General features: G+C 44.0%; 1 protein-coding gene across 1 annotated transcript in view; it reads right to left on the bottom strand.

Annotated features, from left to right (window-relative positions):
• The window catches only part of TLL1 (tolloid like 1), a 455,972-nt gene that overhangs the window by 219,227 nt on the left and 215,039 nt on the right, over positions 1 to 21,706 (bottom strand). The window contains exon 9 of the mRNA XM_069631384.1: positions 799 to 914. Within this exon, the coding sequence (XP_069487485.1) occupies positions 799 to 914 (116 nt within the window). The remainder of the gene's footprint in view (positions 1 to 798; positions 915 to 21,706) is intronic.

Raw genomic sequence — 21,706 nt, 5'->3', positions numbered from 1 at the left:
ATATTGGAAGTCCCACCATTTTCGTAGTCACTGAAAGGAATCAAAACTCTGCATTGGTTTGGGTTAAAGACCTCTTGCTTTCTTCTAGGATACAAACATTTACCATATACAATTTCTAGGTTTAGCGATACAGTTTTCACTTGCCTAATTAACTGGTTGTTTATCTTTTTTGATAAAAATGTGTTAAATTGTATCTCGCACCACCCCACACATCACCATGGGTGTTGCCTAATGTGTAGATTTGGTTTCTTCTTGTGATGAGCCCTCCTTTTTATTCCCCGTATCTTTGTACTTTTATAGATTGGATAGATATTTGACATGACTGGCTGACAGTTCATCCCTGCTGACTCCACAGATCACATCCCTTCCTAAATTGTCTGACAATGCAGATCAGGTAAGCCGTATTTGTGATAAAACATCTGGAAACTCTCTGAGAGTATCATACCCTGGTTGCCCAGGGGCCTGGTTCATAAATCCAAAATGAAGGGATACCACGCATACAATAGTTTAAAAAACAATATGACTTAAAATTCATGCTTTAACAGCTGTAGGTGACACCAAAACCACCAATTGTTATCCTTATACAAATAATGCTTGCCTGCCAAGAACTCGTACTGCAGCAGCAACGATCCTTAAAACAGTGATCTTCCATAGCAATGCTAAGTATGAAACCAGATAATAGATTTTGGCCAGTCAAGTACATTTTCAATAACATATAACTTCATAAAACTACATTTCGACATGAGAAAAGGGAAAAACATGATTTTATGCAACATAAGTTGTCCTGAGTGAATCTACCTTCTCGCCTGGAGTCACAGAAACCCTCCATATGCAGTGTGTATAAGAAGGATATCCATTTGGGAAGCCTGGCGATGAAAAGTTTCCTGTAGATTCCTGAAGCGTTTCTCCACATGCTGCAAGAGATACAACTGATGACCATTGAGGAAAGAGATGCATTTCACGTTGCAGAAATGAAGAATGAATACAAAACTGCAAAGAGCAGTTAATGTATGAAACAGCAAAACAATCACAGCCCAATTATAACATTAGTGCCTGTTCTTTACATATCTGGCGCTGCCTTTTGCGATGGAGGTGCAATTTCTTGTTATTGTAGAAGGAGTTAATGCAGCAGGCTCACATTCAAAATGGGGAATGACCTGATTTGCATTGGGGCATGCTCCATGCAAAGCAGGGTCTGCATGCTTGGACTGGCACATATTCCGTTCATGAACATGCTGCTAACTGAACAGACGGCACAGGGGGTGTCTACATTCTGTGAACCACTGTTAGAGATTTTGGGAGAGGGAAACAAGAGTCTCTGTGACTTTCCTGGTGGAAGGTAGGGTGGCGGAACACCTTCCATTCTCTGCTGACGCCTTGCTGATAGGATTTGTGCACACACGCTACATTCAACCCTGTGTTTCTTTTCTCAGGGCCTTCAAAGAGCCCATTAACCAGGGCTAAGTATTGATTGTGTACCTTTGATAGGCTTTGTGATTGTGTACCTTTGATAGGCTTTGAAGCTTGCGGTGAGCAGCCACAGTGCAGAGCTTTGGGGTGCCTGAATTGCATAAATGTTGCACAAGTGAATTGAAATGTTGCACTCAAAAACATTCTTCCCCACTCGATCCTCTTATCCCTTGTATTTGTAGCATCGACTCCCCTCTCCCTCCCGCACATTTTCCTATTGCAAATTCAGGTTTGGATAATCCTGTTGGGGAATATTGTACTCTGTGGACAAGCGTAGGCACTCAGAAACTACTATGGTCAGGGTTTGCTGCAGTATAACATAACGTTTGCATTGTCCCAGTTGATAAATTAGGTGATATGTATATTCATTCAAGTCTGGCAACAATTGTTAAAAGAGGAGCATTCTACTTATGTCAACAGATAATAAAAGACTAGGACCAAAGAGACCTGAATAGAATACTGTAAGGACTTGCTCAACCCTGCCACCTTCCCTTCTCAATGGGATCAAAAGCCCTTTGAAATGTAGTAACCTGGAGTGGGCCAAGTCTTCTGTAAATGGGTGTGTCCTTTGGTTCCTGTTTCAAGGCCAACCTCCTGTGGAGTGGCTATCTTCTGGGGAAGGGTGTTACCTATCCTTATAAAGGAACAAAGAGAGACAATCCCCCAAGGCTACAGTCCTGCCTAGAGTGGCAGGGCCCAGCTTGTCTGGTGAGAATACACATAATCCATCCACAGATGAGCATGGGCTCACAGAGGTGACACATGTGTGATATCAAATTGCTGTGGCTGTAATAATTGTGAGAATGCAATCCACCATAGTAAAACAAAAGAGGTTATGGCTGGAAGGTTTACAATTAATCTTAACGTATGGCACTGCTCTGGGAAACCCTTCAGACCATCATTCTTCACCTAACAAGTCATTACAAAAGGGGAAAGGCCAAATGCAAATCATGCTTGATCCCACCCCCAAAAGGGGCAGTCCAGCCCGAACTGCTTGGTCACATCCATTTTGCACGAGACCACAAACATCCCCAGAAATGTTTCAGCCTCATTAGGCCTCATCAGTGAGGGTTGGCTTGGGTCTCTAGGATCATCAGGCATGGGACCCACTCTTGGCATACCCATCCCACTCTGTGTGATAGCAAAACAAAATACCAAGCAATCCACCATACCATAACTCAGGAAGTGCTTATATTTAAGGATTATTCTGGCACCAGGTGGTAGATTCATAATTATAGGGTTTGGGAACAGAGTTTCATATCTTAAATGCAGCCTTTGCGCTGCAGACCAGCACTGCAGAGACTTAGCTGTCATTGCAGCTGTCAAACAGCCATCTGTGACCTCTTAACCTGCTCTGTGCCACTGGTGGAGCAGGCACTGCAGATCACGATACTGATGCAGCAGGGAACAGATATACACTGTGCCTTTAGCATGGAGCTTATGAAAGAGGAATCTGATCAGCAGATTAGCCCTTCAGAGATGGAAATACCTGCATCTTTATGTAGTTTTATTTTTAATTTTTTTATTACTTGTGTTTAGTCAACAAAAAGAGAATTCACTTTTACAAGGACAAGCGAACACTGCCAGGCTAGATAGAAAGTCAATAATCCTTGTTTCGTGCTTCTTAAAAGAAAGTGACTAGGCGAGGGGGGTGGTCAGAAGGTCGCCGGCTGGACGACAAGCTAATGCTTTTCCAAGATGTATGTGCAGGGCCGACTAGGACAAGTCTCTAGTTGCTTGAGGTTTTAGGGAATTAATCTTTTGGAAAGCTACTTCAAGTAGCTTGGCTGTTGCAACTGACCATTTAGACTTTTCCCCCGCAATCAGACGGAACCACCACGTTTCTTCTTCCACCATCTCTGAGTGAGCCCATAATTGGGCAAGAAAAAACAAAAAAGCCTGCGCCTCTACATCCTTGCCAAATGGCAATCTGTCACAACCCGGCATATCATATGCCAATTTAGGACTCCCATTCTCTGTTGCTTTCTCTCACTCTCACTGTGCTGTTTTTCTCTTATTGTATGTTTATCTTGCATTCTTTCACAGTGTTTGTTTCAGGCTCTTTCTTTGTGGGTGAGGATTGCCCTGTCAGGTGTGTGTTTGCTTAAACCTCACCAGCCCTTGCTGGAAGCTGCATGACCAAATGAAATACAGGTGTATCTTGAGAGGGTAAGGAGGCAGCTGAGTCATCTTTATAAAAACCATATACAAATAACAAAGAACTAAAATTATTGAATTGCACTAACATTGTAAACTGGATTTTTTTAAGATGTAAAAATGTTTTATTTCCAATGAACACTTCTGTTAAGGCTGAAGGTTGAAGGCAGCATCCACCACATGTAATGGGGAGACCAGGGGGCCAAGGACGGACAATATACAGCATTAGCGATGCTGGAGGCAGGTCCAAGGGGCAGCAAGAACAAAAGTGCAATATAAAAAAGACAATGAAGCCATACAAAAACCTTCTTTGCCCTTTCCGCAGAGCAAACACCTATGAAACCACATTTCCCAGCATCACCTGGGACCAGAACTACTGTAAGGCCACATTGGGAGTGGTATGTCAGCACACATGTGCGCAAGAAGAAACACGGGCTTGTGCTTGAGACTTCAAGCTGACAAGACGTGCGTCAAGCGGCTCTGGCCTCAGAAACCCATGTAAGGGTCGAAACCCCATGGGATTGACATCCCGGCCCCTCGCAAGACTCACATAAGTCCTGCAGCGCCGTTCTCGTACTTTGGGGAGTAGGGGGATCGCACAGGGAGCCCAGCCCCACCAGTTACCTGGCCCTTGCTTCCTGCAAAGCTAAGTGCCGGCAAACGATGCATGCTGCATATCACGAACGGAGCACATTAAACGCAGTGCACTGAACAAACTAACCCGCTTTACTTACCATGTGCATACTTACCACGCACAACACCTTGTCTGTTCTTGGAACGGCTTATAAGCTGTGGATGTATAGCGGCGTGCATGCGAACACTAAACATTGCGCCCTTGAAACCAGAACCTTACGCTGCATGTTAATTAGCCACGTGCAGCTCTGTAGAAACCGTCATGTGTTCAGCACGTGAATAGCCATGTGCGGCTAGTAACATTAGAAACCCACTAACCAAACAAAAGAATGCTTGAGTACACGCACGTTTAAGGCCACGTGCAGCTGTGTTTAATGTGTGCACAAATTGTAGCACTTACTTGCAGCATTTGAACTGCTACTGCAACGCAGCTTGGGTCTGTTAATTCACAGAAGACAACAACAGACACTACGGGCAGCCACTACCCTAAGCTAAGTGTTATACTCCGTTTGTGAACTCATATTGTGTCTGTTATTTATTTTGCTGTGTTAGCATTGTATGCTTAGAGGTACTAATCGTCGGGCATGGAATATAAGTGTGCATGAACAAGAGTGTATGCATAAGAATAGTGAGTGCACAACAGATCTTACCCTACTTCCCACTACCTATCCATCACCTCCCCCCAATCCTCACTCTGGTTACCCTACTTCCCTGTTCCTATCCAACGATCGATTCCCTAACCCTCCGTCCCTGCTGGTGTTGCAGAGCTCTGTGTAAACTCTGGCTTTTAGGTCCCAAAAGCGCAGTGGGGATGGTTGGTTCATGCCACTCCTGCGCCTCAGAGCGGTGAATCCTGTCAGAAGCGCAAGCCCATGTGATTTCAGGCACCTGAGTGGCAAGACCCGGCTGCATTATGGAAGATATTACCAAGGCCCTTCATGATCTACGAGTAGTGCTAACAAACACCAGACAAAACTATGCCTCTTTAGAAAACCAGGTGTGTGGCTTGGCTGTTCAGAACACATGTTGCCTGGCACTACACCACCAGCCCCGGTCCCTATTGAAGTGCAGGTCACACCTGAAGCCATAGTCTCCCTAGCCTCGCCTGATCGGTATCCGGGAGATTCACAGAAATACCAGACGTTCCTTACTCAATGTCACCTGCATTTCCTCAGGAAGCCCACATCATTTAGACCAACAAAGGCCAACATGGCTTCTATCATTCCTATCTGAGTGGCAACACTGCAGAAATGGCAGATCTCCTGTTTCAGAGGGACACCAGCAACCTATATGATTGGGATGGGTTCCTCAAAGAATTTGGTCAAATATTTAACCGGCAGGCCGCGACCATCTGTAAAGATAGAGAGCTGTTGTCCCTTAAGCATTGTAACAAGCGTTGGTCACATACAGTGGTCGAAGTGTATGAAAAGAAGTAGTGGAACTATGTTCCCTACTGGTCTGCACCAATCCCCACAAAGCCCATCGCCACGCCCCTTCCCATGAATAATACAAACCCCCAAACACACGTGCCTGCTGTTTAAGGTAACGTCCAATGCAGTGCACTGAAAGTGCAAGTTCCAACTTATTCCTACACTTTTACTTTAAAACAAAACCGTTCCGGAGCGGTTTCTTTTTAAAATAAAAGTATATGAACGGTAAAACTTAATTTAAAGAAGTACAGGAGCACCGCTCCCGACCGCTCCCGCCCGCTCCCGCCCACTTCGACCACTGGACATATGTCACTTAATTGAACCATATGGTGGCAGAGACTGCCTGGACTAGGGAGAAAGGGATGTTATTTTATCAGGGGCTCTGGGACGACCTCAATGACCTCATTGGGCAAGTAGATCATCAGCCAAAGGAGTGTCCCGCCATGATAGATTTGGCTCTGCACCTGGATCATAGGCAACCAGAAAGACAGAGTGATATGAAATTAGGCAACCTGTTCCCAATTGCGCAGCTCAATCAGTCACATGCAAATAGGTTCAACTTGAGGTCTGCTCACCAAGGAGGAAAAGGAGCAGTAGCGAAAAGACGGCCTGTGCATGTACTGCAGCTTTACAGGTAATTTAGTACAGGAGTGTCCGTTGAAGCCCAAGGCCCAGGGAAACACCTCGGTGGTCATAGGGGTCACACAGTCATGCCTGGAAAGCAAGGAAACTCCATCCATTGGCTGCACCAATTACGCTCCACATGTTACCCTTTCTGATTGTTTGTATTTCTTTAACCGAAAGCTCCTAGGTTACCATGTTAATAGATTCTGGAGCTATGGGCAATTGTATCAGTGCCTCGTATGCAGCAAAGATAGGGAACCCCCTAAGTCGCAAGAACAAACCAGAAGCCGTTAGGCAGTGACCGGAACCCCATTATGCTCCAGTCCCATTACACAGTGCACACAGATGGTGACACTTCTCTGTGAGGATCCAAATTGGGAGGAGATGCATTTTGATCTCATCACCGCATCACAGTTTGGCCTGATGTTGGGGCTCCCATGGCTCCAAAAATATGAGCCACATGTTCAGTGATCGGCTGGGGCTTTCCACCTGACATCTCTGTACTGCCTAAAGCATTGATTGCAGGCGATTCTGAAGCCCCTCGGACTGGGACAGGAGAGGGTGGACGTTAAGATGGCCCCGATGGATGCGATAGACCTTGGCGCCTTGCCTCAAGAATACCATGATTTCCATGATGTCTTCAGTAAACAAGCGGCAGAATCCCTACCGCCTCATCAACCATTCGATTGCTGCATAGATTTGGAGCCGGACGTGGTGCTGCCATGCAGCCATGTTTATACCCTGGCTGAGGCAGAAACCAAACACCTATGTGAGAAAAATGAAACCAATCTCCATAATGGTTTTATCAGACACCCAAATTCACTGGTTTCTTCACCACTCTTCTTTGTACCGAAAAACAGGGACTTGTGCATGTGCATAGACTACTGCAGCATGAACCGCATTACCATCAAAAACCGCTATCCCCTCCCCCTCATTCCGGTTTTGCTAGATCAGGTAAGGGATGCGTCTATATACACGAAGTTGGACCTAAGAGGTGCCTATCATCTGGTGCGAGTGCGTCCAGCGGATGAGTGGGAAATTGCCTTCGGAACAGAATTCAGTCTTTATGACTACCAGGTTATGCCATTTGGTCACTGCAACGTGCCTGCCGCCATCCAGCACCTCTTGGATGAGGCCCTTGTTAGGCAAGATTGTATTTAGTAACCCTGTTGGAGACTACCTTAGTCTTGTCCTCTTGGTATTAGGTAACCCACCTATTCCATAGGTCTGTACTACATAAATTGGCAGAGTGAATGAGCAGTCAGATATCTCAAGAGGGATAAATGTGAGCTGTAGAGCTGTAGCATCGGAATCCACACATACAAGTATCCAAATAACATTTATACTCAAGGTTCTCTAGTAAAATAATTATTTATTTATTTAACAGTCAGTTTTTAAATAAGCCTTCTTTAAAAAAGGGCAATATGCAACAATCAAAATACACTTCATACCACTTTCTCAGATTTAGAATAAGCTAGTAGATACTCGTTAGAGATGCTGTCAATACATTTCCTACAGCCCGGGGTGACTTCAATTACTATGCAGTATTGGCATTTATATATCACTTTTTGGTACTAAATACATTCTGAGGTTTGTCAACAAGGGAAAGGTTAGGGAAGGAAAAAAGGTAACAGGTTCTGAGAGCATGTGAGCACTTTTCAATCTCCCAATGAAGTCTAGATAAGATCTTTCCCAGCAATTCAAGGTAAATGTATGCTACACCTATGAGGGACAGTTAGAATCAAAGTCAATGGGTCAGAATAGTCTGCAGGGAGCTAGGACAGTCACAATCAATTCAAACAATGTCTATGGAGCTCAGGCACTTCTTTAGATAGCACAAAAGTACTGCACAAAGTTAGAGAGTTTATAAGGAATCACTGTTGGCCCACAAGCTGTTACGCTTGTGAAGGTCAGAGTTGAAATCAAAGGCTGCTATTGCAAGTCTCAAGTGAGATAATGCAAGCTACAGACAAAAGAGGTAAGTACCCCTTAGTCAGACCAGTACCTTAGGTTTGAAAAGAATCCAGCTGGCTTCTGTTCTGGTTGCAGTCTTACAGATCCTGGGTTCCTGGGCCTCAGTCGTGGGGACAAGAGGGAGGACATCTGAAGGACTGCTGCACTGCAGTTTGAAGGTCGGCGGTGGCTACTGGCTCTTTTCAGATCATCTGCACTTTGCAGTTTCAGCTACCGGCAAATAGCACCACCGCAGTTGTTGGACACTTGATGGGTTTCCCTTGCTTCTGTAATCCAGTACTCTGGTGAGGTGACTCGGGCTTTGGTCGCCCTGCTTAGGGAGGGTCTTCAGGTTCTTCCTGGAGTTCTGGTCCATCTTAAAGATGATTCATTCAACTATGGATTTCTCAACCCCTGGCACTCGATTCCAGCAGCAGCAAAGAAGTACAGCCAGTTGGGGAAGGTCTTCCAGCAAAGTTCGTCTTGGGGGTAGTTGGTCCCACCAAACCAAGGGAAGAAGTCGTCCTTTTTCTGAGCTTCTCTAGTTGATTCGGAAAAACAGTTTCAGCACAGCATCAGGGCTTCACCAGGCAGTTTAATGATCCAGGGGGATTCAGCATCCTTCTCTTCATGATTCCTTCATTAGATGTTTCGTCCAGTGTTCGACTCTGCCTTCAGTCCAAGAAACCTCGCCTTTCATGCAGGTTTCTCCCATTCATGCACAGCCTAGCTGTCACTCACAAAGGAGAGTAAGGACAGGGAGTTTCGGGCTTCTCCCTCACTTCCTGCCCTGCCAGACAAACTGGAGCCAGAAGCGGGTTTCAGTACTGAAGCCCGCCAAAGGCAAAACAAACAAAAGGGTTAAACCTGGTTTGGCATGCAGAGTAAAACACAAGAAAGAACTCACCAGCAAGAAATGGTGAAAAAAGAAGATCAGAGCCATTTTGACAAAATGGGCACTCATGGGTGCACTACTGCAGCTGAGGGTTCAGCCAGCCTGCGGTAGAAACTCACAATGGTAGTAAAATTAAACCACTGCCACCAGCCATTATAGTCACGAGGGTAACATAAAAAATGTTACATGAGTAAGCAGGAAAAGGGGACACTAAGTAACCACCCCAGCACTTCCACACAAAATGGGGTGTACTGTAGCTACATAGGAAAAACAGGTAAGTAAAGTCAATTTCACTTTACTACCCAAGAGAAGGTATTTAACCCTTATGAGAAATCCAAAGGACTTCTCTGTGACACTGCACTGAGGGTACTGTGTGTCTCCAGTAGATGCCTATGGAGCTTGTCAGACTCATCATGATTTTGATTTCCTCATCACGTATAGGCTGGGAACTAATAACCCTAAGGCTGATATACTTTCACAGTATCCCGAACCCCCAGAAAAGAAACCCAGACAGGACCCTCAAACCCTCATTCCTGCAGCTCAGATTGTGGGAACACATACCACTGCAAATGTGTTTGAAGCCATACAAAAATCCATGTCGACGAAAGAACTGTACTAGTGGGGTAAACTAGATGCACAACATAGCTTGGCAGATGGGCTCCCTTACCATGCCCATGCCTTGTACTTGCCTACCACAGAATTACAGACAAAAGCCACACAGTGGTGCCATGATTCCTCCCTAGCTGGTCACCTGGGTATAAATAAGACACAGGAATTGGTTGCTAGACACTTCTGGTGGCCCAATTTCCAGCGGGACGTCAACGTTATGTGTCAGACTGAGAGGTTTGTTGTAGGAATAAGGCCAGTCATCAAAAACCAGCAGGACTTCTTCAACCATTACCCACTCCCCCTGGGCCTTGGCATACGGTCACCATGGGGCTCATAGTGGACATGCCACTGGTGCAGGAGTATTTTTCAATACTCGTAGCTGTGGACTCGCTAACAAATATGAGCAGCTTCATTCCATGCAAACGCATACCCACCGTGGGAACGGTCGCTGATCTCTTCCTGCAAAACATGGTGCGACTTCACGGTCTACCAACTTAGATTATTACCGACAGGGGCCCACAGTTCATTTTGTAAACTGATAGGCATGGATTTACATCTCTAAACAGAGAAAGTAAATCAGGGGCTAGAGCAGTATTTGCAGTATTTTGCTGCAAGTCCTGGGACGAACATACCAGGCTAGCTGAGGTCGTTTATAACAATGCAATAAGCAAAGCCCGTTTTGCAGTTTATACAGGTTTCATCCCCGGGTCTTGCCAGTTGCCTTTTAGTCTGATGAGAAGGTTCGGTTTTATAAATGACCATTGCTGTTTCTATAAATGCATTATACTTGACTGTGTGCTATATTTATCCTAAGCACCTACTGTGATCTAACATTATATATGTTACCTTAAAACGTGTATATTTTTCAGTATAGTAGTGCTGCATATCCTTTGGGAGTGATTGCTGAGAATAACTGTACTTCAATGCCAGCTTTCCAGCCTCCCTATAAGATAAGCCTGACTGCTCTGCCTTAACTACCCTTAGAGAGTCAAGTCCTTCCTTTCAGTGAGAAACACTGTTCTACCTTTAGGTTACCTGGCCACATTTCTGAAGTTAGAAACATGCCTATGCCTTCAGGAAAGGTAGGAGCAGTGGTTTAAGTGGGATGAAAAGTAGGTTCTAACAAGGGGGCATCATCTAAGTACTGGACAGAAGGTTGTGGCTGGAAATGGAAAAGGCTCCCAAGAGACGGTACCGGGATCACAGCAGGAGAGGCAGGACAAGTTATATCATTATTCATTCAGCTGCACCCTATGCTATGTGTGTTTCTTAATCAGAGGTGCCAAACCCCACAGGCAACCCTTTCACCATGTGGCTCCAAGGGGGCGCACCAAAAGGTATGATACCAATGTGCTAATTTATCCACCTAAGCAGAGGTCTATACAAAACACTGCACTTTTCAGAGACAGTTGGGGGTCTGCTCCAGAAAGCTCTGGCCCACTTAAACCCCTGGGAAAAACCATTTTGCTCTAAAGACCTCGGGGTGTTGGTCCTACACATTTATACCACATATATATCATCTATATGTGCATGCAGAAACAATTGGCTGGGGACTCAAAGTTCAGTGTAGGATAATAGGTCCTACTCTTTGAGAATGTTGCGCTAAACACTATGTATTGTTGACAAGTTTCACATTTCTGAATATGCGTTTCACTGTCATTTTCTAAATGGTTGTACTCGAGAGAAAGGCACAGGGATTGAGTTATTTATTAATTTGATCTGACTTAAGCCACTGCCACATCAAAATGAATTTGCTTCGGCATGCAGACATAGAAAGAGAGTAAAATGGGAGCAGGTCAGGGAGCACAGGGGAAACATTTAATCTTTTTTCCATTCAACAGCGGTTATTAGGCCACATTCCTAGAAATAGTTGAAGTGTTTTCCAGTGCCATAGTGCACTTTGTTTTAGGACAAGGAATTTTTCAAAGAACATGTCATGTTGTGTAAATGTGCTTTTATACTGCACCAAATCACCTCGGAAGTAGCTCTGAAGTGCCTAGGCTTATCGGTGGAGTGGTATTCTGTGCCCCGCTGCTGGAGGAATGAAAATGGGTGAGAGGAAGATAAGAGCATGGGGAAGTAGGAAATACATGACTCAAACACAGGAAGGAAGGGATGCAGCGGGGGAAGAACTTTTTGTGAGAGCATGGGTGCATGTCAGTCCTGTTTGGTGGATCATAGTCCTGCAAAAGGGAGGAGGCGGATATGCCCCAAAATGTTGTCATGATTAGGTTATTATACCAATGGGATCGAGGGTGGAGGGGGAATATAGCCCCAGGTCTTTCGTTCTAGCCCCGGGTAGAAGCTCAGGGGCTACAACCAAAAGGCTACATATCCCTGGGTCCTGAGTGTCCCAACATTAGTTTAGCCCCTGAAATGTTCCAGACCTAGCAACACCCCTGTATGTTACTAAGGTAGATTTGAAAATTGTTAGTACTCAGTGTAATGTTGGATACATGAGGAGCTTCAAAGTATGCTTGTGCAATCCTGGAAGTTTGGTGGCATAATTGCCTCGACATCGCTATACATATCCAGGGTCAAATAGCAGCATGTTAATTATATGACTTACAAGCCTGAGACAAGAGTGGCATAGTCAACAATAGACTGTGTTTAAAGGTGATGGAATGGTCAAACTAGTACAGTAAAACTGCAAAAAGCCTGGCACCTCTATGTCTCATGGTAGACTTGTTTTAGTTTATGGTGCCTTATTGGGGAGTAGGTTGTCTGAGAATAGTAATACACAGCCATCTATGTTAAGAACATATACTGTGATCTCCCTATGCACGCTGTGTTTGTTAGACTGTGTGTGTGAAAGGCAGAGGGTGAAGTTGAACACAGAGGGTTGGTAGTGGGAGAGGGGCCAGATGTCTGTCCTTCTATATGCAGTGATGGTCTGTCACATTGAGATCATTGAGGACACCTCACAACACTGAGGAGCAGGGAGAGAATCTGTCAAGTTGGAAGACAACCGCGTGTACACCAGTGCACCCAAATCTCAACCCTGTGGAGGCCTCTCAGCCAACCGGTGTGGAGAGAATTGGTATGAAACAGAGATAATTGTGCTCTAAAAAGACTCCTAGACAAGAAACACAGTGATCTGGGTACTATAGCTTCTACAACTAGTAACCCTTTTAAAACCAACATTCAAAAGTCCAGAGGGGTTGCATGTCATATATTCAAATTTGCCATGCTCGCAACTCCCTGAAAAATGTTGTCATTATGAGACTGGGCATGTTGAAATGATGCATTCGAAAACCGGAGGGCAAAGCTATTGCACTTACTCCCTTGTGGGCACTTTTAAATGAGGGTGGATTCGGTATTTATATTATTTTTACATGAAGCCGTAGACAGTGCATTTTAATCCTACAGTTGAGAGATTGGAGGTTCAACCATAACCTACGCTTAACAATTCATGCAATATTATCAAAGAATAACAGTACCAATTATGTTGTGTTCCTGCATATGTAAACTCTGTGACCATTTCAAGCACACGTAAGAAAGTGTTTTATTACATACATACCAATCAGCGTAGGGCTAGTTTTTCTCAGCACATATAACATGCATATGCAATATTGTAAGAAAATATGCATTGCACAAATTGTACGATTATTGTGATACGTAGCTCCGTATATATAAAAATTCCTTTCCATCCCATTTAAGGTCACATTTGCAGAACAACTATATACACCAGTGGGCAGTACAAATAAATAGTTATTTTCACAGATGGGTGTGGGAGATATCATGACTCACACATGGCTATGTCACAGAGAGAGAGAGAGCCATTCCGCACACCCACACTTCAGTGAGGATTCATCAATTATTTTAAAATCCATCCGAATATGTGCATGGGTGAATGTGTATGCATGTATGTGTGTGTGGGTGTGTGTGTGTGAGTGTGAGTGTGTGAGGGAAAGAGGGGTGAGAGAAACAGAGATAGATTATGGCACATGTGTGATGTATGTAGGTGGGCTTATGCTTGGCATGAGTGTGTGCGTGTGCACTAAGCATGCTTGTATGTGTTCTTTGTAAGTGTGGCTATTGTATGTTTGAGGCCACGACTATGCATGTGCCTGTGTGCTTTTCTTTGAAATGTCACTCAAACAAAGAAGCATGCATCTTTTGAGTTTAACGCTTAGGAACACTTTGGAAGTATAGTTCACTATACTTTAGTGTTATTGTGATGACAAGCATTTCAATAATCACTGAGCTTTTTGTTAATTATTGGGAATAGCTGGAAATAAACATCCTATCAGCTCACCATTAAAGGTCAGGACTGAAAACCGAAATGCTAGAAGCAACAAACATTTCCCAGAAAAATCACCAAGTGAAATATGATTGACAAAGACACATGGGGACACACAAAGCACAAAATCTTTGATCCCAGGTGTAATCGATTGTCAACCTCACTCCACCTGCCAATCATTCTGCTCCCTGATGGGATGCTAATTGATCATTAGTTTCCCCCGCTGTGCTGGAATATCACAAGTCACTGCAATAAAGGCTGATACTGGGGCAGGACTCTCTGTTGCTCACATGACCTAAAAACTCTTACTGTGACCTTCCACCAATGGCTTTCAACATTTCGTTATAAGATGTGAGCTACACATTTAGAAAAATGAAGTAAAAATAAGTATTGGATGCTTTGCTCAGAATAGCAGTGTCAGTAGAAGCTGAATCTATGGATCACATATGAACACACTAGGAAAGCTTTACAAAAGAAAGCACACAATTAAATATAGATGGCAAATGGAAAATGCCCAGGTGATGATTAAAAGCAAGAGGCACAATTTGACATATTTAAAATCATGTTTGATTATCTTATCTCTTTGGCATCCAAACATAAAGGACAAAATACAGGTAGGAGGTATCAACAACAGGAATCTGTCCCTCCGAGTGATTGGGTGGCATCCCATACAACGAGGGGTGTTAGGAAGCATTTTAATTTCTGGGCCAATTTGCTTTAACGTTGGAGTCCTCCGGCTCTTTAGCTGGACTCACAGATTTTTTAAGGTTTTTACTCCTGAGTGAGTAGGACCCCCTCATGTGTTTTTTCTGACTAGGACCTTTGGTCTCTTACTGTTAAAAGGAGTCCAGTAAACTCCATAGGAATCCACTATTTGCATAGTTACACATTGCACTTTTTTGTGCAGTGCCACTTAGTAGTCCCTTGGAACTCTGTTAATGTGTATACACATTGTCTTGGGTAAACTACTGTTCCAAAGAATAGTGAATGACTTTGTATTACCTTTTTCTTTTGTGAGTCCAGCCCACAGCACCATAGGTGGAGTGCTGAGGGGTTACATAGTAACTCCTGATCCTACTTCTCATGTAATTTTTGGCTGGTGGCAGTGGCAGTGGTTTCTTTGTTTACTACCTTTCTGCCAAGTATCTGCAGGCTGATTTCTCAGCTGCAGTACATCACCCAAGGATGACAATTTTCCCAAACTAGCCCCTGTCTTTTTTGGCATTTCTTGTCAGTTAGTTCTTTCTGGACTTTTACTCTGTTGTTTAGGTTTGAGTCCTTTGTGCATTTTGCCTTTGGCGGGTTTCAGCCCTGAAGCCCACCCAGGCTCTAGTGTGCCTGGAAAGGCAAGAAGTGAGGGAGGGTCCCAAAACTATCCTGTGCTTTGTCTCTAGGTGTACCTGAGTGAAACCAGTTCTGATTGGCCGGCTGGCTGTCCGGGAGGACACCCACCCTGCTGGGTGATTGACAGCCCTAGGGCTGTGAATGAATGGGGACTTGCTTAAAAGGTGAGGTTTTTGGGACTAGCGGAGAGTCAACCACTGGAGGATAACACCTGACAAAGAAGACATGAAGAGACACCAGCAGCACCCTCCTCGACCTTGAAGTGCCGGGTGAAGCCCTGCAGCTGTGCTGACCCCATTTCTGTTTCGGCTGAGAAGATCTGCAAGGAATGGCTTCCTCCATTGGGCTGGTGGGACCAACTAGTCGTGAGACAAGCTTCATTTTTGAGTAACCCACGACTTGCTGTGACTTTCCAAGGCTGCACAATCCCACTGCCCAGGGACCCCTGACCATCATTGAGTGCATTGTCTTTGGAAGTGTGAATCCGTCCAAAACCTTGTGAGAATCTAGAGGACCTTACAGAAGAAGGAAATCTTCATCCAGAGTCCCCTCACCAGAGTCCAGGACTGAGGTATCGAGTAAAGTCCAACCAGAGCTGTTAGTTCTTCTTTGGCATCGAGAAAAAGGCGGAAAATCCACAAAAGGCTGCTAAATCCAGCAGAATACATTAATACATTGCTGCAAGGTCTCTTTCTTTAGTGCTGCTGCAGGAGCCCACCAGAAGTCATCCATTTCATCCCCACGACCAAGGACCAGGAATAAGGGTCTGCTACACTGCAACAGGAAGACATCCAGCTGGAACCAATTCTCAAATTCTCAGGTACTGTGGGGCTCGGAATAAATCTACCTTTTTGCCATTTGTAGGGATTCCTAGCTTGGGAAGTGCCATTTTACACCCTTTTGAGTTAACCTCAATTCACCTGCACTGACCACCCAGCGTGTGCTTCTTCAAGGTGCCTCCTCTTAAGCTTCTGTGATATTTCTACAGAACTACTGACTATTATAAAGCATTTTCTAAGAACAGAGCATCAGAACTTTGAATTGGCCCATTGATTTTGGCTGTCCTGGCTCCCTAAAGGCTCCCCTTCTGAACCTATTGGTTTTGGCAGTGCTTGTTCCCTTACAGGTTTTAATTGTTGAACACTGTTATTGCTGGGATACAAGACTGCCTACATCTCTCTGGGAGAAGATGTTTACTCACCTACTTTATTGCTCTTGCTGAACTGAATCCTAACTTTTGAATTAATGTTACTATTAGTTGCTGCTTTTTAAAGATTGTCTAATTATCGTTGTGTAGATATAAATAAATATGTATACTATAATTTTAAGTGTGTAAGAGTTTATTTGGATACCTTTATTGACTAATTTCATTGTACAGAGCTACAGCTCATATTAACCCACTTAAAATAAGCCTGGGTGCTCAGTCACTCTCCCAACTTGTGTAGTATAGGCCTCGATTAAAAGGTGGGTTACCTAATACCAAGAGAGAATTCTTGTAAAGTTCCACACCAGTTGGACTCTACAAATTCTTACCTAACAAGAGGGAGGGTTGAGTTATGTATAATGTCACTCAGAACACTGAGATGGTAAATTGATATCTACTTGCGTACAATGTTTTATTGTGTAGAATATTGTTTTTACTGTAGCAGGGGATAGGGGTACCCTTTTCTTTGAACCAGGCTGGGCACCTGCTCCCCAGTTGATGGTTTGCTTCATATAAAGATGTATGATCAGGTGTGGAGGTCATTAGGAGGAGCAGGGGCTCGGTTGGCTCAAAGCCGGGCAATATGAAAATCATATGTGACAAAGCGTTTACATTTTCTGCAGAAGACCTCAGACACATAGAAGCCAGCTGCCAACACACACACACTCACACTGTTTTAGGACACCTGGAACCTCAGGTAAGGAAAGAACCCTAGAGGCCCACTCTGTTAGAGATTTGCGCCAATCCCGGTAGTTGGCATCGCAGAGGGGTGTTGATTCTAAGGACTACTGCTGAGCATGGCACTCCCTACAAATCCACCACTGACATTGAAGAAAGTCCTATCAGCAGAAGTGATGGGAGGGGAGGGAATCTGAGGTAGGTATGGCAGAGTGGCAAAACAGCAGACAAAGTTTACCTTTTTGGTTTGTTGGAGGGGTAAGGAAGCCACATGAGGGAGATAGGGTAGGTGTGCATGACGCCAGGTATATGTTTTCTGTTTGGGTGTGTAGGTGGGTGAACCACACATTGGATGGGGTGTGGTGGTAGGATGCCATGTATTGTTTTCCTTTTGGAGTGTGAAGGTGGGTGAGCTAACCATAAGAGGAAGAAGAGGGGAGATGAGGGAGGGTGGCAGGAGCTCAGGTATGTATGGCATGCCTCTGGTCTCCATCCTCTGCCCTTTTTTCAATGAGGGCAGCACAGAGGGCGGGAAAGAGACAGAGGAGTAGCTCACACCGCATAACATCGTCGATGAATAACTATGAATAACCAGAAGCATTTTTCGTGTAGGTTCTGTGGGATGTTTTACCCATGCATCCGAGCCCTACCACAAAAACTGCAGTACTGGCATGGAAAACATCATGATGGCCAGAGCTTCCCAGAAAATGCACAGGGAAATGCATGAAGAATAGGCTGCCACCCATTTTTTGCCGATGTTATGGGCACAGAAGGGCACTGCCTAAAACCACCATTGGGCTACCCACACAGTAGCCTGAAACCATTGGGAATGGCAATGCTGATTGCCAAAAGCAACCTAGAACTGTGGGGAATTCATTTTCTTAAATCCCAAAAATGGTTGCATTACCAGTACTCACCACTATCAGAAAGCCGGCGTTTTAAAACCACCAGACGTTTGTGTAAAACTGAATAAATGAACCCAAAGCAGGCCAAAGAAAGACTTACTGAGAGGTGGATACAATGTAAAGTTATATTCTGAAGTGACTTGAAGGTTTATAACAAGACTGGCTGAGCTCTGCAGGTCTGCAGCGGCTTAAACTGAAACTGGATTTAAAATTACCAAAAATCGAAATGTGTAAATAAACTGAGGGACAGACTTGTGACTGCCACATAGTTTGTCACTGTTAAAATGTCATAGTTTTGAGCTTAGAATCAGCATTCTAGCTGCATATGTAAAAATTGTTAGTTTTATTTGAATGCAGAAAACTGGGTAAAAGTGACATTAGCTGGGGCCTGGCTTAAGGAACTGGATTCTGCCTGACAACTTCCCCCAATTGGAGTGAAACTGGATCCACAGCAGTTCTCAGGCCTGGATGCATTATGAGGGGAGGTTACCCCTCTCTGATTGAATTACCAAGGGACTGCTAGAGACTAAACAAAGAACCGAGGCAGAGGGTTTATTGGGGGGAGGCCATAAATGGCTTCCTCTTGAACAATGGGCCTTCCAGGACACAGGCAGATGGTTTATTGGGGGGACCGTAAAACAGCTTCCTCTTGGCAGAAGCTGGGAGGGGCAGGGTCTCTGAGCTTGGCAGAAAGTGGATAAACTGGTTTCTCCACCATGTGACCTGGGAAGACACACCCCTGTTGGCCAGAATATGATTTTAAGAAAGATGTATAACTCATGGTGCGGACTTGTCAAAATTATTTAAATGATACCATAATTCTTGTGATTTTTCTGTGCACGTTTTAAGACGCGTTGGGAATTTGCGTGATGTTCTGGGGCAAAACCCTGCTATTTATGTATACTACAGACTCTGTGTTTAAGCTAGAGACATGGGAATTTACTGGAGTATGTATGGACAGGCCGTGTATATGTGTATAATTTTTAATGAAAAACCAATATTGCAAAACCAGTTAAAAAATGCAAAATGTTGCCGTTTCTGAATGCAAGCTCTTAGAAACATCAGAGTTTGAACAGAGTATACCTCATGTGATACGTGATGAGTGCATGTAATTTCAAACCACTGTGTATCTATGAAATATGTCTTTAGGTCAAATATAGATTTGTGGGCAAACTGACCCATAAAACCTACAGCATCACCATGACACACATTTCCTTCCCCCAATCAAAGCAGTGCGGAAAGCTTGACCAATGGGCAGTTGAAAGAGGGGCTGGCTAGTGATGCTGCACCCACACCCACTTTCAAAAGACATAAAAAGAGCCACTGGAAGCTAGAGAGGACATTCAAAACCAGTTGCTGCAACGCGCTCTGCCGGACCATACAACATCCAGAAGATACCAGATTCAACACTTAGACTTTAAAACTCCAAAGAACTTGATTCAGAACTCAAAGCAAGGGCCTAAACCCACACACTGAGAACTCTTCTCAGTAGGCCTCAGCATCCAGCAAACCTAACAGCGGTAGCAGCATCCAGGAGCCGTGCAGATCAGCGCTGGGTCCAGAGAAAGCTGTGCAGAAAGATCCAGAAGCAGTGCTGTACCCTGAGAAAGCAGAGCAGTATCCAGAACCAGAGGCCAGAGATCCAGAGTGACCCAGACCGCTGTTAGCAGAACCAGAGAGCTGACCCAGATCACTGTGAAGTGCCGAGACCAGAACCGGAGTCCAGTCCAAAACCTGACCAGATCTGTGGGGAGGCCTATTTCAAAATATATTGTGAGTACCTAGCAGAACTGTGCAGAACCAATCTCTTAGTTAAAATAATATAATTCAATCTATTTTAAATCTAACCAGAACTGCCTCCTAACTGTCACCTGTCATTTTCTAGCTGCAAGCTGTAACCTGTCGCTTTGAACTTTTAAAATTTCAAATCCGAAAAACTACCTTTATTTAATCGTCCGTATCTCTGGAACCGTTTGTGCTAGGAACTTGGTTTAACTTTCCTCTGAAAGCTTAGAATCCCAGCTTGTCAACACGCCTAGAACCGACTCCTTATACTTTTGCCATAATCACGATTCTCGCACTCGCGAATTTTACCGCGATTTGCGATTTGGTTAAAAATCCAGCCACGTGTAACCATCAGCAGTCATCTCTTTCCTGGCTAAAAATTCGTTTGCCTCTTAATCACCATCTCTGAATCATTGCTAAAGTGAGCCTGAACTCATATTAACTAGATACCACTCACCCTGAACCTCCTGAAGGCAATTAAAAGTATTTTAGGCATATTTCTCGCTGCATTGTCACCATATTCAAAGCATTTTGCCTGTGTTTCAAACTTCTGCAGTCTAAGCTTGCTGGGGTGAACGCCAGAGAAAAGTGATTACATTGTTTTGTTGAAATCATATTGAGTGTTTTCTGTATTGCATTTTCATTCAACATTGCATCCATCTGAAACTAGATAAAGCATTCTCTACCACCGTATTCTTCTGTTCCTATTCCCAAGCGTGCTACCTCATCCTTTATACTACTCCTGGGTAATCAAATCAGTTTATTAGTAGAACATTACCCATTGTTGTTAACTGCTCATGTTCTGAAGTGTGATATTAATTATTAATTTATTATAAAGTATGATATATATATATTGTTTACATTCTCAAATAAACCGTTTAAATTTGCAAAACAGAACTACTTCTTGGCTCAGTGGGGTCAGGGGGGTTCCAAGAGAGGGGTGTTATATAGGGGTAGTCATCCAGAACTCATGAACTGGACATAAAGATATATCAATAAGGGTTTCCATTCAGTATCCCAGACTAGGCATTGACTTAGTAGTGCTGGATTGAATCCTCTTACAGTTCTGAGTGGCAGTTTAGGCAGCTCGAACATCGCTCCTTTTGTCTATCAGATGTCACTCAGAGCCCTCAGTAAAATATATCCTCAATCTTCACAGTTATGTTAGTGCAGTGCTGGGAGGCTGTGGCACCCATACGAGCTTCCACAGCCACTTAGTACTAACACAGGATTACATTTAAAATAATGTGTAAAAAGACAACCAGGATGAAATCAAGGGATCTGTCAGGACCTACACACAGTCCTACTATGCTATAAACAGCTCTGCAATGCATGGAATCTGCTGATCTGAAAACATACATTTATATATTTAGAAGCATTCCTACAAGGCACAATGAGTTTGGATTTCACTAACAGCATAACATTGATGGCATGTAATATATGCAATGAATGTATTTCATAATGATTCGAAATGTTTAATTTAATGAATAATCCAGACAATAAATAAATATGGATGCATAATTTATGCTTGAAATGCCTAGTCTCAACCCCCACCCCACCCCCTACGAAACATCATGTGTAGAATACAGACTTCAAGACTTCCACTCTGCTTTAGTCGGACGTATCCCCATCTCCATTTGTAATGTGTTTATGGTCCCTGAATCTTGAACGGTGGCCTGCTGTATGAAGCCTTGTGTCCAGCATGCAAATAGGCTAATACAACCGATGACTATGTGTCCTGCTGCTATATCTCGAGTGTTTCAGCATACTGTATCG

This window comes from Ambystoma mexicanum, chromosome 6q (genome assembly GCF_040938575.1).
Source record: "Ambystoma mexicanum isolate Mex_15411 chromosome 6q, UKY_AmexF1_1, whole genome shotgun sequence".
Lineage (NCBI taxonomy): Eukaryota > Metazoa > Chordata > Amphibia > Caudata > Ambystomatidae > Ambystoma > Ambystoma mexicanum.
The sequence above is the reverse complement of the archived record's forward strand: the minus strand, read 5'-3'. Positions and strand labels throughout refer to the sequence as shown.